This window comes from Lithobates pipiens, unplaced genomic scaffold (genome assembly GCF_037356315.1).
Source record: "Lithobates pipiens isolate NorthernLeopardFrog02 unplaced genomic scaffold, aLitPip1_a1.2 Scaffold_22, whole genome shotgun sequence".
Classification (NCBI taxonomy): domain Eukaryota; kingdom Metazoa; phylum Chordata; class Amphibia; order Anura; family Ranidae; genus Lithobates; species Lithobates pipiens.
The window spans coordinates 79,838,888-79,853,969 of NW_027507784.1; the positions used below are offsets into that span (position 1 = coordinate 79,838,888).

At 48.9% G+C, this 15,082-nt stretch overlaps 1 protein-coding gene across 1 annotated transcript in view; it reads left to right on the forward strand.

Annotated features, from left to right (window-relative positions):
• Positions 1-15,082, forward strand: part of DARS1 (aspartyl-tRNA synthetase 1) — a 177,075-nt gene that overhangs the window by 111,709 nt on the left and 50,284 nt on the right. Inside the window, exons 7-9 of the mRNA XM_077447770.1 lie at positions 1,141-1,243; positions 1,913-1,993; positions 14,633-14,692. Of these exons, the coding sequence (XP_077303896.1) occupies positions 1,141-1,243; positions 1,913-1,993; positions 14,633-14,692 (244 nt within the window). The remainder of the gene's footprint in view (positions 1-1,140; positions 1,244-1,912; positions 1,994-14,632; positions 14,693-15,082) is intronic.

The following is a 15,082-nucleotide window of genomic DNA, read 5'->3' on the forward strand; positions in this document are numbered from 1 at the left end:
ACTACCATGACTGGGTGGTGGTTGGGAATCACGTGTTGCCGGTGCTCATCATTTGCTTGTCCATCTGCCCTGGAAGCACTCAGACCTGAAGGATGTGCAGTGAGCAAATCTCCACTCAGAGGTCAGGCATGCCTATAGACGGCTTGAATCTCGCCCGGGGATCAGCCGAGATTTGGTGTGCTAGGGACAATAAGGCTGGAGGGAGAAGAGCTTGGAGGATACTAGACATCCTCCAGCTAGGAAATGAGGGGGACTCTGGCTTGCTGCAGCATATAATGCACACTGGTAAAAGCTCACAGTGTGCAGTGAACACAGAGTAGGCAGTTTCAGTACAGCTGTACAAATCAGAAGGGAAGGCTGGAGTTCAGCTTTAAAGTGTTTGTTACCCCAGCATTTCGTATTCCTGATATGTGGCTACTGCACCATTTATAAGAAAGTATCCTGTTCTCTTTGTATTCCTTTTATGTGAAATCCCTGGTGTTCCTGCCAGTCCCTCTGCTTTCCTATTAAAAACTGACCACCATAAGCAGGAGAAACGGTTCTCTAGCTATGCTGGGAACTCAGCCTGTTCTTCTCCTATGATCAGACTTGTCCTGACACGCTCCTCACCCCACACAGCTATTCACTGGGAAGCTCAGTGTACTGCTGCTTCTCTGCCCTCCAGTTCTTATGTAGCGGAGAACAGAGGGAATGTGATGACTTATAAAAAAAAAAAAGGTATTTGCAATTTTTTTTTTTTTGTATCTATACAAAAATGTTTTGCTTTTCATGGGTTGTTTTACAAGGTGATTGTTTACAATCACTTGAAGTCTCAGTTCACACAGATGCATCACACCACATAGCAATCACACTGTGTTCTTGACATCTGTTGCAGGTGTCAAAAGTTATTGACGCCCCAAAAGCAGATCGCATTTTGCAGAACACAGATGCGTTTACTAGAATCTGATTGCATGGGTATGAATTCCTGCACTATTTTCATGCGGATGGAATGATGCGATTTGAGCCATACCAAATGAATAGGCTCAAATCGAACCACACAGGAATGCTACAAATGGGTGGGTTTGTGTTTGTTTTTTTTTTTTTTTTTGTCAGTTCTTTCTATCTTTTCGGGATATTGATTGTCATGTCCTTGTTTTACAGCATCACTAAGGAAAGTATTGTGGATGTGGAGGGAGTTGTGCGGAAAGTTGACCAGAAGATTGAGAGCTGCACTCAGCAAGACGTGGAGCTCCATGTTGGGAAAGTAAGTGCAGCTCTCTTGTGTGACTACTAGCTGCTGATGTCTTCCCATTAAGCCGGCCATACATGGATCAAGATTCAATCTAGCAAGATGAATTTCAATCAAATGTATGGGCACTCCGGTTGTACAAACGTGTCAGATGATAAATTCTGCTTGATCAGCACTGCTGACTCTAGCCGGCAGTCCTAATCAGTGTATTCTAAAAGTGGGGAAGTCTCCCCTCTGTTGCCACACAATAGCTCAGCGAGAGTGATCCCCCCAATTATCCACCTTGAATGGGGGAATCGCCAGCTTTTTAGTGCTGGTTGAATGAAAAAAAAAAACTGACCAATCTTTGGCATGCTTTAGGAATACTTTATCTTGGAAACATTCCCTTTCTGCCCCCTCTTCATATGTCATTATAAGCCCTGATGAAGGTTGGGCTCTGCAATGCATTGGATGTCTATGATGGAATAATCACATTTGGATTCCCCACCTTGAAAATTAAAAAAATGTTGGCAAGAGCTTCGGTTTACAAAAAAAAATGCTCTCTGAAGGAGCTACATGTCTTTACTGTGTGATATTGCCCTGCACTGTAGTGTGTTGGTTGCATTTAGGGCCAGGTGTTGGCAAACATCTGTGTTCCACAGCAATTCTCTGTTTCTGATGAAGTTATATTTGTCTAATTTCCAGATCTATGTGATCAGCGCAGCTGAACCACGCCTGCCCCTGCAACTGGATGATGCCATTCGGCCTGAAGGAGAGGGGGAAGAGGTGAGAGGGGTCTGGTTTATTTCAGGACACACTGCAACAGATTTATTACTTTGGCAGCCCTAAAGTCGCACTGCGACGGTATGAACCCCGACCACTTAGTTATACATTTAGAGTGAAAATCTGCATCATCTTCACTAATAAATCTGTCGCAGTTGGTTGCCTAGGGATTTAGATTAACGGGTTGCAAATTTCTCTCTCTCTGTGTTGTAGCCTGCTTTGCACCTTTGTTGCTAATTGATAAATATCCCTCAGTATAGACACTACTAGAGATTGGAGTCTTTAAATCGAGACTTTCTACAGAAACGGCAATACCGTTCCAGATCGCATTTCAGTCTTGTCCTTTCCCCAGCCCCTAGCTGCCATAGTGGTGCTTCATGCCTGGCCTCTTTGGAGACCTGTTATAAGAGGAATACATAGGCAGCCATTGCTGAGCCTCCTGCAAATTTTAGTTGCCTGATTGCAATGCTGATCTCTGGCTGCAGTATTGAGTCACTGATCACAGAAAAGCAAATACATTAAACTTCTGCACTGGATATTTATTCTGGGGTAATGCTGGCAGAGGAGCAGCATGACGGCCGGATTACACATGTATTCTCAAAGTGGTCAGAGCAATGGCAGCCTGGATATTCCTCTGATGACGGGTATTCTTGCTCCAGATTTGGTGTGACGCGCTGCTCTGTTCCCAGCAAGCCATGTGCCAGAGGCATGATTTTTCTTGTATACTGATATTATAGACGAGTCAACCACAGCTGATTATCTGTGTCTGTCTGTCCATCCATGTGTCTTTATCTTTACACTGCACTATATAACTCTCTTCCTCTTTTTTTTTTTCATACTCCTATTTTCTATTCCCTCTTACTCTCTTGCTCTCATATTTCTTTTTGCATAGCCTCTTACCCCCTCTTTCCCTCTTTCTGTCTTTTTTTTATCTTGTGCAATTACCTTTCTCCCCTCCTTTTTGCTTGCTTGCGCTCTCTCTCTCTCTCTTCTGTGTTCTGCGTGCCCCCTGCAGAGAGACTGCTGCTTTTCTCCTTTATCTTTCTCCCTTCCTTTTTCCCTTTTGCTCTTTCTTTCTCTCTCTTGCCCCCTGCCCTCTCCTCTTTCTCCCCCTCACTCTGTCCCTCTTGGCCCCCCCTCACTGTCTGTCCCTCTTGGCCCCCCCTCACTGTCTGTCCCTCTTGGCCCCCCCTCACTGTCTGTCCCTCTTGGCCCCCCCTCACTGTCTGTCCCTCTTGGCCCCCCCTCACTGTCTGTCCCTCTTGGCCCCCCCTCACTGTCTGTCCCTCTTGGCCCCCCCTCACTGTCTGTCCCTCTTGGCCCCCCCTCACTGTCTGTCCCTCTTGGCCCCCCCTCACTGTCCCTCTTGGCCCCCCCTCACTGTCTGTCCCTCTTGGCCCCCCCTCACTGTCTGTCCCTCTTGGCCCCCCCTCACTGTCTGTCCCTCTTGGGCCCCCCCCCAGTCTGTCCCTCTTGGGCCCCCCCCCCAGTCTGTCCCTCTTGGGCCCCCCCCCCAGTCTGTCCCTCTTGGGCCCCCCCCCCAGTCTGTCCCTCTTGGGCCCCCCCCCCAGTCTGTCCCTCTTGGGCCCCCCCCCCAGTCTGTCCCTCTTGGGCCCCCCCCCAGTCTGTCCCTCTTGGCCCCCCCCCAGTCTGTCCCTCTTGGCCCCCCCCCCAGTCTGTCCCTCTTGGCCCCCCCCCCCAGTCTGTCCCTCTTGGCCCCCCCCCCCAGTCTGTCCCTCTTGGCCCCCCCCCCCAGTCTGTCCCTCTTGGCCCCCCCCCCAGTCTGTCCCTCTTGGCCCCCCCCCCCAGTCTGTCCCTCTTGGCCCCCCCCCCAGTCTGTCCCTCTTGGCCCCCCCCCAGTCTGTCCCTCTTGGCCCCCCCCCCAGTCTGTCCCTCTTGGCCCCCCCCCCAGTCTGTCCCTCTTGCCCCCCCCCCCAGTCTGTCCCTCTTGGCCCCCCCCCCAGTCTGTCCCTCTTGGCCCCCCCCCCAGTCTGTCCCTCTTGGCCCCCCCCCAGTCTGTCCCTCTTGGCCCCCCCCAGTCTGTCCCTCTTGGCCCCCCCCCAGTCTGTCCCTCTTGCCCCCCCCCCCCAGTCTGTCCCTCTTGGCCCCCCCCCAGTCTGTCCCTCTTGGCCCCCCCCCAGTCTGTCCCTCTTGGCCCCCCCCCAGCTCTCTGTCCCTCTTGGCCCCCCCCAGCTCTCTGTCCCTCTTGGCCCCCCCCCCAGCTCTCTGTCCCTCTTGGCCCCCCCCAGCTCTCTGTCCCTCTTGCCCCCCCCCAACTCTCTGTCCCTCTTGCCCCCCCCCCCAACTCTCTGTCCCTCTTGCCCCCCCCCCCAACTCTCTGTCCCTCTTGCCCCCCCCCACTCTCTGTCCCTCTTGCCCCCCCCACTCTCTGTCCCTCTTGCCCCCCCCACTCTCTGTCCCTCTTGCCCCCCCCCACTCTCTGTCCCTCTTGCGCCGCCCCCCCCCACTCTCTGTCCCTCTTGCGCCGCCCCCCCCCACTCTCTGTCCCTCTTGCGCCGCCCCCCCCCACTCTCTGTCCCTCTTGCGCCGCCCCCCCCCACTCTCTGTCCCTCTTGCGCCCCCCACTCTCTGTCCCTCTTGCGCCCCCCCACTCTCTGTCCCTCTTGCGCCCCCCCCCCCACTCTCTGTCCCTCTTGCGCCCCCCCCCCCACTCTCTGTCCCTCTTGCGCCGCCCCCCCCCCACTCTCTGTCCCTCTTGCGCCGCCCCCCCCCCCACTCTCTGTCCCTCTTGCGCCGCCCCCCCACTCTCTGTCCCTCTTGCGCCGCCCCCCCACTCTCTGTCCCTCTTGCGCCCCCCCCCCACTCTCTGTCCCTCTTGCGCCCCCCCCCCCCACTCTCTGTCCCTCTTGCGCCCCCCCCCCCCCCCACTCTCTGTCCCTCTTGCGCCGCCCCCCCACTCTCTGTCCCTCTTGCGCCGCCCCCCCACTCTCTGTCCCGCTTGCGCCGCCCCCCCACTCTCTGTCCCTCTTGCGCCGCCCCCCCACTCTCTGTCCCTCTTGCGCCCCCCCCCCCCCCCACTCTCTGTCCCTCTTGCGCCGCCCCCCCCCACTCTCTGTCCCTCTTGCGCCGCCCCCCCCCCACTCTCTGTCCCTCTTGCCCCCCCACTCTCTGTCCCTCTTGCCCCCCCCACTCTCTGTCCCTCTTGCGCCCCCCCCCCACTCTCTGTCCCTCTTGCGCCGCCCCCCCCCCACTCTCTGTCCCTCTTGCGCCGCCCCCCCCCCCACTCTCTGTCCCTCTTGCGCCGCCCCCCCACTCTCTGTCCCTCTTGCGCCCCCCCCCCACTCTCTGTCCCTCTTGCGCCCCCCCCACTCTCTGTCCCTCTTGCGCCGCCCCCCCACTCTCTGTCCCTCTTGCGCCGCCCCCCCCACTCTCTGTCCCTCTTGCGCCGCCCCCCCCACTCTCTGTCCCTCTTGCGCCGCCCCCCCACTCTCTGTCCCTCTTGCGCCGCCCCCCCACTCTCTGTCCCTCTTGCGCCCCCCCACTCTCTGTCCCTCTTGCGCCCCCCCCCACTCTCTGTCCCTCTTGCGCCCCCCCCCCACTCTCTGTCCCTCTTGCGCCCCCCCCCCACTCTTTGTCCCTCTTGCGCCCCCCCCCCCACTCTCTGTCCCTCTTGCGCCCCCCCCCACTCTCTGTCCCTCTTGCGCCCCCCCCCACTCTCTGTCCCTCTTGCGCCCCCCCCACTCTCTGTCCCTCTTGCCCCCCCCCCCCCACTCTCTGTCCCTCTTGCCCCCCCCCCCACTCTCTGTCCCTCTTGCCCCCCCCACTCTCTGTCCCTCTTGCCCCCCCCCCCACTCTCTGTCCCTCTTGCGCCCCCCCCCCCCCACTCTCTGTCCCTCTTGTCCCTCCCCCCTCACTCTCTGTCCCGCCCCCCCCCCCCCCCACTCTCTGTCCCTCTTGCCCCCTATTATCTCTCTCTCCTCCCTCTCCCTACATTGCCTGCTCTTTTGAAGAATGATCTGATTGTGGATTGCTATTCAGGGACCAAAGCTAGTGTGAACGAGCCCTAACTGTCTTAACATTTTTTTATTCTATCCAGGCTCTGTTTTCTTCTGCATATATATTTATATATTCATATCTTTTGTAGGTTGCATTCACACCCGAACGTTTTCAGCTCGTAAAACGCTCATCTCAAAAGTTCCAAAACGCCCGACAACTAAAATCCCATTCATTTAAATAGCCCCTGTTCACATCTGAGCGTTCCGTCGCCTGAAACAAAACCCCTGAAGCTCAAAAAAGTACACAAGCTTCTTTTTTGGCAGATTACAGGCGTTTTACTGCTTTGTACATTGGTGACCTTTGGATCTCAAAACGGCTGTACAAAACCACTGCAAATACACCCTAAATAAACGCCTGAAAGTGATACGTTGGGGTGTGAAGGCAGCCTTAATCTCAAGTGCCTTCAGACTTCTGGTAAAAGAGGATATAGTAAAATCATTGTTGCGTGTGTATTGTATTATTTTGGTAAGCATCTTCCCAGCACATGTTACTAATTCTGAGTCAAAGGATGGTGACCTGTCATGAGCCCCCCGGGACGGACTGTTATGTAGCATATCCACGTCATCACAGTGAAGGGAAGTCATTACCATGCATAGCTTAATAGTCTATGCATCTCCTGTTTACGTTGATATTTCCACAAAGAGAATCGTTTTGTTCCTCTCAAGACATCCAACTTATGTGTATATACAGATCTCCCACTCCTCTCAATCTGCTTTACTTTCCCATTTATCTGCTCTGAGGCTATTTTTATACCAAGTAGAGCTATTTAGGAGGCTGGTTTATGTTTACACAGATCTGTCACTAATAAAATTGTACGAAGGCCCAGGAATCGAATAAAAGAATGTAAAGCCTTAAAGGGGTTGTAAAGCCTCAATATTTTTCACGTTAATACATTCTTTGCATTAAAGCGGAGGTCCACCCTAAAGTGGAGCTTCCGCTCATTGGAACCCTCTTCCCCTCCGGCGCCACAATTGCCACCTTTCAGGGGGGAGGGGGGTGCAGGTACCTGTACAGTACAGGTATCTGCACCCACTTCCGGCATAGATTCTGCAGAAGGTTACGCCCCTTTCCGCAGAATCTACGCCCCCTTCCAAAGGTCCCCCGCTGCCTGCTGGGAAACACACGGATCCCAGAGACAGCGGGGACCATCCTTATTGCGCAGCGCGACTCGCGCATGCGCAGTAGGGAACCGGGAAATGAAGCCGCAAGGCTTCACTTCCTGATTCCCATACCCAAGATGGCGGCGGCAGCACCCGAGAGACGATCGAGAGATCGGCTTTGGGTGCCGACATCGCGGGTGCGCTGGGCGGGTAAGTGTCATTATTTTAAAAGTCAGCAGCTGCAGTATTTGTAGCTGCTGGCTTTTAAAAAAAAAAAAAAAAAAAAAACACGGCGGACTCCCGCTTTAAGGTGAAAATCCTCCTGTGATGCAGCACCCCCTTTTACTTACCTGAACCCAGTCTTTCTGGTGACTGGAACGAACACACCAGCTTCAGCCGGTGTCTCGGGCCCTGATTGGATAGATTGATAGCAGCACAGCCATTGGCTCCCGCTGCTTTCAGTCAAATCCAATGACGCAGGGGACGGGGCTGAGTCCTGCTGTCTGTATCAATGGACGCAGCAGCAGGACACGGGAGCGCGCCTGCACAAGTGCCCCGAGGGAGATCGGCTCCAATGGGTTACTTGAGAAAAGGAGGAGCTGGGAGTGCCGCTGAGGGACCCCAGAAGAGGAGGATTGGGGCCATTGTGTGCAAAACCAACTGCACAGAGTAAATATGACATGTTTGTGTTTTTTTTGTTTTTTTTTTTTTTTTAAAGAAACCTTTACATATCCTTTAAAGCAGGGATCTGCAATTAGCGGACCTCCAGCTGTTGCAAAAAAAAGTCCCATCATGCCTCTGCCTCTGGGTGTCATGCTTGTGGCTGTCAGAGTCTTGCTATGCCTCATGGTACGTGTAGTTCTGCAACAGCTGGAGGTCTGCTAATTGCATATCCCTGCTTTAAAGGATAAGTTCACCTTTGGGATCGTGTAACATGTTCCTCTCATTTTTAGGGTGGAACATGTAAGGGCTCATGCGCAAAGAAGCGGCTCCTTCAGGCTTTTGAGCTCTTATTTTTTTCTGCCTAGAAGTTCCCTTCTATGTTAGCCAATGTGTCCATGCACACTATGGCTTTTTCAGTCATATGCTCCTACAGGCAGAAACACGCCTGTACAAAAGCAGCTTTTTATTTATTTTATTTTTTTGGAGCTGTAGTGTACACGAGCCCAATGATGCAGCTGCTGCCTGCTACCACCCCCTAATCCCTGTGGCAGCAGTGCAGGGAGAAGTTTCCCATACTAGCTGTCACTTTTTAAAATGAGCGGGGCTCTGCAACTTAATTACAGGCCCCAACATCCTTTGCGGTTGTTGGCTTGTAGTTTCCAATTAACTACAACAGCATTGTGGAGCACTGTGTTAGTTCATTGATTTTTTTCTGTCAGTGTATCTCCCTGCCCGTATGAGATATATACAAGCACACAGATATACTGACAGATCTGAAGGAGACCTGCATGGACCAGGGATTTGCTGATCGCTGGTGCTATTCTTTACAGCAGGGATATGTAATTAGCGGACCTCCAGCTGTTGCAGAACTACAAGTCCCATGAGGCATAGCAAGACTGACAGCCACAAGCATGACACCCAGAGGCAGAGGCATGATGGGACTTGTAGTTTTGCAACAGCCGGAGGTCCACTAATTGCATATCCCTGCTTTACAGGCTCCAAAAGAAAAAATTATAATAAATGCATATTTTTTTACCTACCAAAAAATGTGCATTTATTATTATTTTTTCTAAAAGGTGAACTTGTCCTTTAAACTGGTCCTGGCAGACTGCTGGTGCATTCCCCTATTTGTGTCTATAAATCTTGGCATTCATTACTTTGCAAATATTGAATTATAGGGAGTTTAGTTGTACTAGGACCTAGAAAATGGCCCAGCTCCTACTTGAAGCATTTGTTGACAAGTTTTAATACAGTGATGTCTTGCCCATAATCCCAGATCTGGCTAATAGTTCCTGTGGGTGCTGTAGTGGTGGCAGCACAGTGACAAGGCAGTGATTCTGCCACATGCAGTGCCAACACAGATTAAATTCTGCACTTGTAGGGAAAACCTGTGACATCAGCCATTCCCCTTCGGACCATAGAGGGCTGTTTGACAACATAGTGGTACATTCCTCGGCTATGTCTGTTGAATGTTTTGCAAAGCAAATTTCCTCCAAATTTCATTTGACCGCATTGCCTTACCAACCTGATCCTGTGCAGCAATCCTTCCTCCTGGGCTCATCTTTTGAAACAGCAGGATTGTGCAACCTGGTTTTGGAAGATTATTTTATGGAAATTTCACAATTAATTTTTAAGTTTAAGGCCTACAGAGCATTGCAAAATATTCACTCCACTACTTGCTTTTTTCCCCTTTTTGTTCTGTTACACTTGGAATTAAGACTCTCTTCACACTGGGGCATTTTTCGGGCGCTTTAGCGTTAAAAAAAAGCTCCTGTAAAGCGTCTGAAAGAAGCCTCATCTGCAATTCCAATGTGAAAGCCCGAGTGCTTTCACACTGAGGCGCTGTGCTGGCAGAGCGTCAAAGTCCTGCAAGCAGCTTCTTTGCAGTGCTTTTGGAGCAGTGAATAAAGCTCCCCTTCTCATTGAAGTCAATGGGAAATGTCTGCAAAGCCGCCTACAAATTGCTTTTGGCAGCGGCACTTTGTGGGTGCTTTTAACCCTTTATTTGCCCACTAGCAGGGGTTAAAAGCGCTCCGCTAGCGCTCGAAAAATGCTGGTAAAGCGCCACTAGTTTAAGCAGCGCTTTATGAGCGTTTTTTGGGCGCTGACAGTGTGAAAGGGTTCTTAAAGCACTTGGGCTTTCACATTGGGATTGCAGATGAGGCTACTTTCAAGTGATTTACAGTCACTTTTTTTTAACGCTAAAACGTCCAGAAAAACACCCCAGTGTGAAAGGGGTCAACATTTTTTTTTTTTTGGGGGGGGGGGGGCTTTGTACCATGTAATGTACACAACATGCCTACAACTTTGAAGGTGAAAAAAGAAATATTGGGCAGAACAGTGGTGTAGTGGTTAGCACTCTTGCCAAGCAGTAAAAAGGTTCACTGGTTTGAATGCCAACCACGACACTACCTGCCTGGAGTTTGCATGTTCTCCCTGTGCGGGTTTCCTCCAGGTACTCCGGTTTCCTCCCACACTACAGTACATACAGTACTGTATATGAATGTGAGTTAGGGACATTACATTGTAGGCTTGACTGATGTGAATGTACAATGTATATGTAAAGTGCTGCATAAATTGACGGCGCTGTATAAGTACCTGAAATAATAATAATGTTGAGTGTGCCCAAGTAGGTACTCGCCTTCTTTGCTTTGAAACGCTTAAATGTGATGCGGTCAAGCCAAAAGTTCTACCTGTGTGCAATCAAAATGTCACATTATCTGTCATATGGAGGGTTGATTTACTAAAACTTAAGAGTGCAAAATCTGGTGCAGTTCTGCAAAGAAATCAATCCGCTTCAAGGTTTTTTTTTTTTTTTTTTTATCAATGCTTAATTGAACAAGCTGGTTTCTATGCAGAGCTGCACCAGCTTCTGTACTCTTCAGTTTTAGCAAATAAACCCCATGATGTCCGTATACAGTGGGTATAAAATCTCCCCTGTTTCATATAATCACATTTTGTTGCTTTTGCAGCCTAGAATGAAGACAGACAGTTTGTTTTATCCAGCTGTATTTACTAGTGCAACTTATAACATCCAAGTGAGATATAACACCAATATGTCAGAAAAAAAAATCAAAAACAGTCACTGATTTGGAAAAAAGGGATACTGTTGGGATATGTCTCTACGAATATTGGACATCTAGACTTTGCACCATTTGCCCACTCTTCTTTGCTCAGAACTGCTCAAGTTCAGTTCAGTTTAACGGTGACCTTTTTTTAGAGTGCTGTCTTTTTCACAGATTTCCAATGGGGTTTAAGTCTGGGGCTATGACTAGGCCATGCAAGGACATTCACCCTTTTCTCCTTCAACCACTGTGTGGTGATTTTTGCTGTGTGCTTTGGGTCATTGTCATGTTGGAAGGTAAACCTTCTTCCCATTGACAACTCTCTGGCAGAGGGCAGCAGATTTTCCTCAAGAATATGATGGTATTTTGCCCCATCCATTTTTCCTTCTATTCTGACAAATGCTTCAGTCCCTGCTGCAGAGAAACACCCCCATAACCGGATATTACCCCCTCCCATGCTTTACTGTAGGAATGGTGTTATTTGGATGGTGAGCTGTATTGGATTTCCGCCAGACATATCGATTGGTTTTGATGCCAAATAATAAAATTTTAGTCTTGTGGGATGGGATGGGAATATCAACTTAGGAATAATTTAAGGCCGACCATAGCAAGATTCAAACCATTGGTGGGCAGGCTGAATGTGCCAAGTTGATTGAGCAACTTGGGTACAACCAGCCTGCCGGATTCCCTTGCGATTATTGCAGGCAGCTGCTATAACCCCTAGTAATAATCAGTCTTCTCCCAGGGGGGACTGCTTCTTCTGACCCCACCCCCTGCCGGGAGAAGACAATTGCTCGGTAGGAGGGATTCCCCTGTCAACGCTGTCTGTGTTGATGGGGGCACAGTGCAAATGTCTTTCCTGCAATCCCTGGTTGCAGGTTGAAATTTGCACTGTCTATGGCCTGGCTTACCATACATTACACAGAGTGGGGCTTTGTGGAAGAGTGGCTAGAAAACAAGCTATTGCTTAAAGAAAAAAAAATAATACCCATTTGGCATTCGCCAAACAACATGAAGCAGACTCCCCCAAAAAAATGTAAGAAGGTTCTCTCTGGTCAGATGAGACTATGATTGAACTTTCTGACCATCATGGTAAATGCTGTCTGCGGGGCAAACCCAACACTTCTATCACCCTGAGAGCACCTCCACAGTGAAGCATGGTGGTGGGAGCATCATTATATGGGGACTTTTCATCGGCACGGCTGGAAGACTGATCAGGATAGAAGGGAAGAGGGATGGTACTAAATACGGGGCAAATCTTGAAGAAAACCAATTTCAGAGATTTAAGACTGGGATGGAAGGTTCACCTTCCAGCAGGACGCTGACCCTAAACTTACTGCTAAAGCTATACTGGAGTGGTAAAAAGGTAAATGTTAGGAAATGGCCTAGTCAAAGCCCAGACCTCAATCCACTTGAGAATGTGTAGCATGATGTGAAGAATCCTAGATACCAAGGCGACCCATCTAACTTGAAGGCGCTGGAGTGATTTTGCCTTGAAGAATGGGCAAACTCCCAGTCGTTATATTTGCTAAGCTAATAGAGATATGGCCCGAGAAACTCTCAGATAACTGCAGCAAATGGTCTCTCTACAAAGTACATTATTATTCTCTGGGTTTCTTTGGGGGGTGGGGGGGGGGGGGATACTTATGCACACTCAAGATTCCTTTTTTTTTGTGTCTTAATTATTGTTTGTGTCCCAGTAAAAAGAATTTTTGGACCTTTAAACTTGTAGGCATGTTGTACACATTAAATGGTTCAAAGGCCCCAAAATCTGTTTTAATTCCAGGTGGTGATGCAACAAAACAGGAAAAGGAAAAAGGGTGGGATGGATACTTTTGCAAAGCACGGTATAGCTGAAGTTTCTCAGGTTTCTTTGCTGATCTAGGTCTGTGTAAAATATGCCTGCCAATGACAATGCTATGCCAGTGGGCATTCATTTATCAGAACAGATAAGACCATCACCTTTTTAGATTTTTTTATTTTTTTATTTAATGAGTTCAAGTTATGAAAGGTTAGAGCCTCTTTAGGGACACTGTTGCTGCTGTCCCTATTGGGGAGACTCACTTTCAGTTTTTGTACCTGTGGCAATGGGACAGTAAACGATGAAACGTGTCCCTGAAACAGGAGATAAACCAACAACTGCAGCAGATTTCAGGTTTTCTTTAAATCATTTTGCTCAGGAGATGGCAGTCGGGATCTTCTACCAAACCTGCATTTTATGCCCTTATATAGAGCCCTGAAAAACCCTCAAAATGCATTGCATACAGATGGTGTACAGAACGCCTCTCAGATATGTCATTTCCTGCTTGTGTGATTGGCTCACTGATTTTTCCCAGAAGTCCGTGCTAAGATACTAATCAGATATTGGGCATTCACTGCAACAAAAATGCATTTTTTGGTGAGATACTCCTATATGAAAATCATGCCTAAAAGGATGCAGACACTGCTACTTCTCCTCGGAGCCCTGCAGGTGCAGGAGCTGATTGATAATTCTAAAATCACTCCCATACAGATTCACTCTGAACATGAACACAGGCAAACAATGTGTTCAGAATAACAAAAGGTAGGACTCTGCAATAAAGCTTGTTAAAATCCCTGCAATGTACATTGATCACTGAGTGAGGAATGTTTTTTTTTCACAGCAAGAGAGTTACAGTTTATGGGTAATGTTCATTAAAGGAGAAGTATGGCCAAACCTCGTTTGGCTGTACTACTCTTGTGGATTACAGGAGTGCAGTTTGTTCTGCACTCCTGTGACCTATTTTCAGCAGACAGCGGGCTGATGTCACAGAGCCAGTCCAGGCTTAGGCAAGATTGCGACAATGGAGTCTGGATTCGCCCACATGCCTTGAAATGGTACCCGGCTCAGCCTCTCGGTGAGCTGCAGAGAACCTGAGCCAGCTCCTCCCTTCCCTTCCAAAGCTCAGCTCTCCAGTGCGCTCAGGGGGGTGTGTGGGATGGGGACAGAGCAGACAGCGGCGATGGACAGTCACCAGCCTTCTGCTCAGGGAGCGATTGGTAACGTTTGTTCACTCAGTTCTTAGTGTTAGGGGCGTTGGGGGACTGATGCTGCATGCACCTAGGTAGGTGTGATTCTTAAAAAAATAAATAAAAATAAATAAATAAAAAAACGCATACATCTCTTTTAAAGCCTTAGTAAAGCCCACTTTGTGCTACAATGCATACTAGCACATTATGCCCTTCTCTTGTTCTCGTGCAGGGGTTGAAAGATTATCAGACTTCATTTTGTGTGTTACCCTTTTCCCTATATATCTGAGCAAAAAAAACAAAAAAAACCTAAAAGAGGTTCTAACCCTTCCCTCATGTTTTCCACAACATATTAGAATAGAGTTTGGGCTGGAGTTGGGATTTAATAGTAATAGTATATGCTTATTGTGTTACTCATGCCAATTAAATTCTTCTTTTTACATTTTGATCTTCCTGGGAAAGAAAAATGGCATTTGGAAATTGATTGCTGGAAGTAATGCAGCACTTTCTCTTCCGACACATTTTGTACATGAGGATTATATTTGTATTCAGCGTATAGAACCTTTTCAACTGTTTAGAAACATGATTTGTAGTATTTTATTCTTGCATTAGGACCTTCCATTGGGGAAACTATTTTTAAACTCCATTTAATAAGTCCTCCATATGGGTTCTGGCTTGTTTTGTAAGTTGCTCAGCAGGATGGTGCAACTCTTCGCTGAGAATATTGACTCTACACTCTCCGCTGTATTATGTTTCTCTGCTTGATGTTTTTGTGTATGTTTTCTTTGTTGTTTTTTTTTCTACTTTAGGAAGGAAGAGCTACTGTAAACCAGGATACCCGGCTGGACAATAGAGTCATTGATTTAAGGGTAAGGATTCAGTTCTAGCTCACGCAAAACCAAACCGTTTTTATTGTGCTTGTCTGACAAACAAGAATTTAGAACAGGTGCTGAAAAATTCAACAACAGGATCGTTTTCTAAAGAGTCCCTGTCATGTTCATTAGCAGCTTTCTGAAATGTCCTTCTCTTTGGGGCATCATAGCAATGTCAGGAAGCTTCTTCACTACTTCCCCACAGCCCCCCTTCATTTTTATCTTAATGGCACTTCCTCTGGAGCAGAGGTCTCCAAACTTTCTAAACAAAGGGCCAGTTTTGTGTCCTTTGGAATTTGGGAGAGCAAGACTGTGGCCATTGGAAGGAGAAAAGATCTTGACGTCAGTGGGGCAAAACATTGCCCCATCGTTGGTGTCATTAGGAGA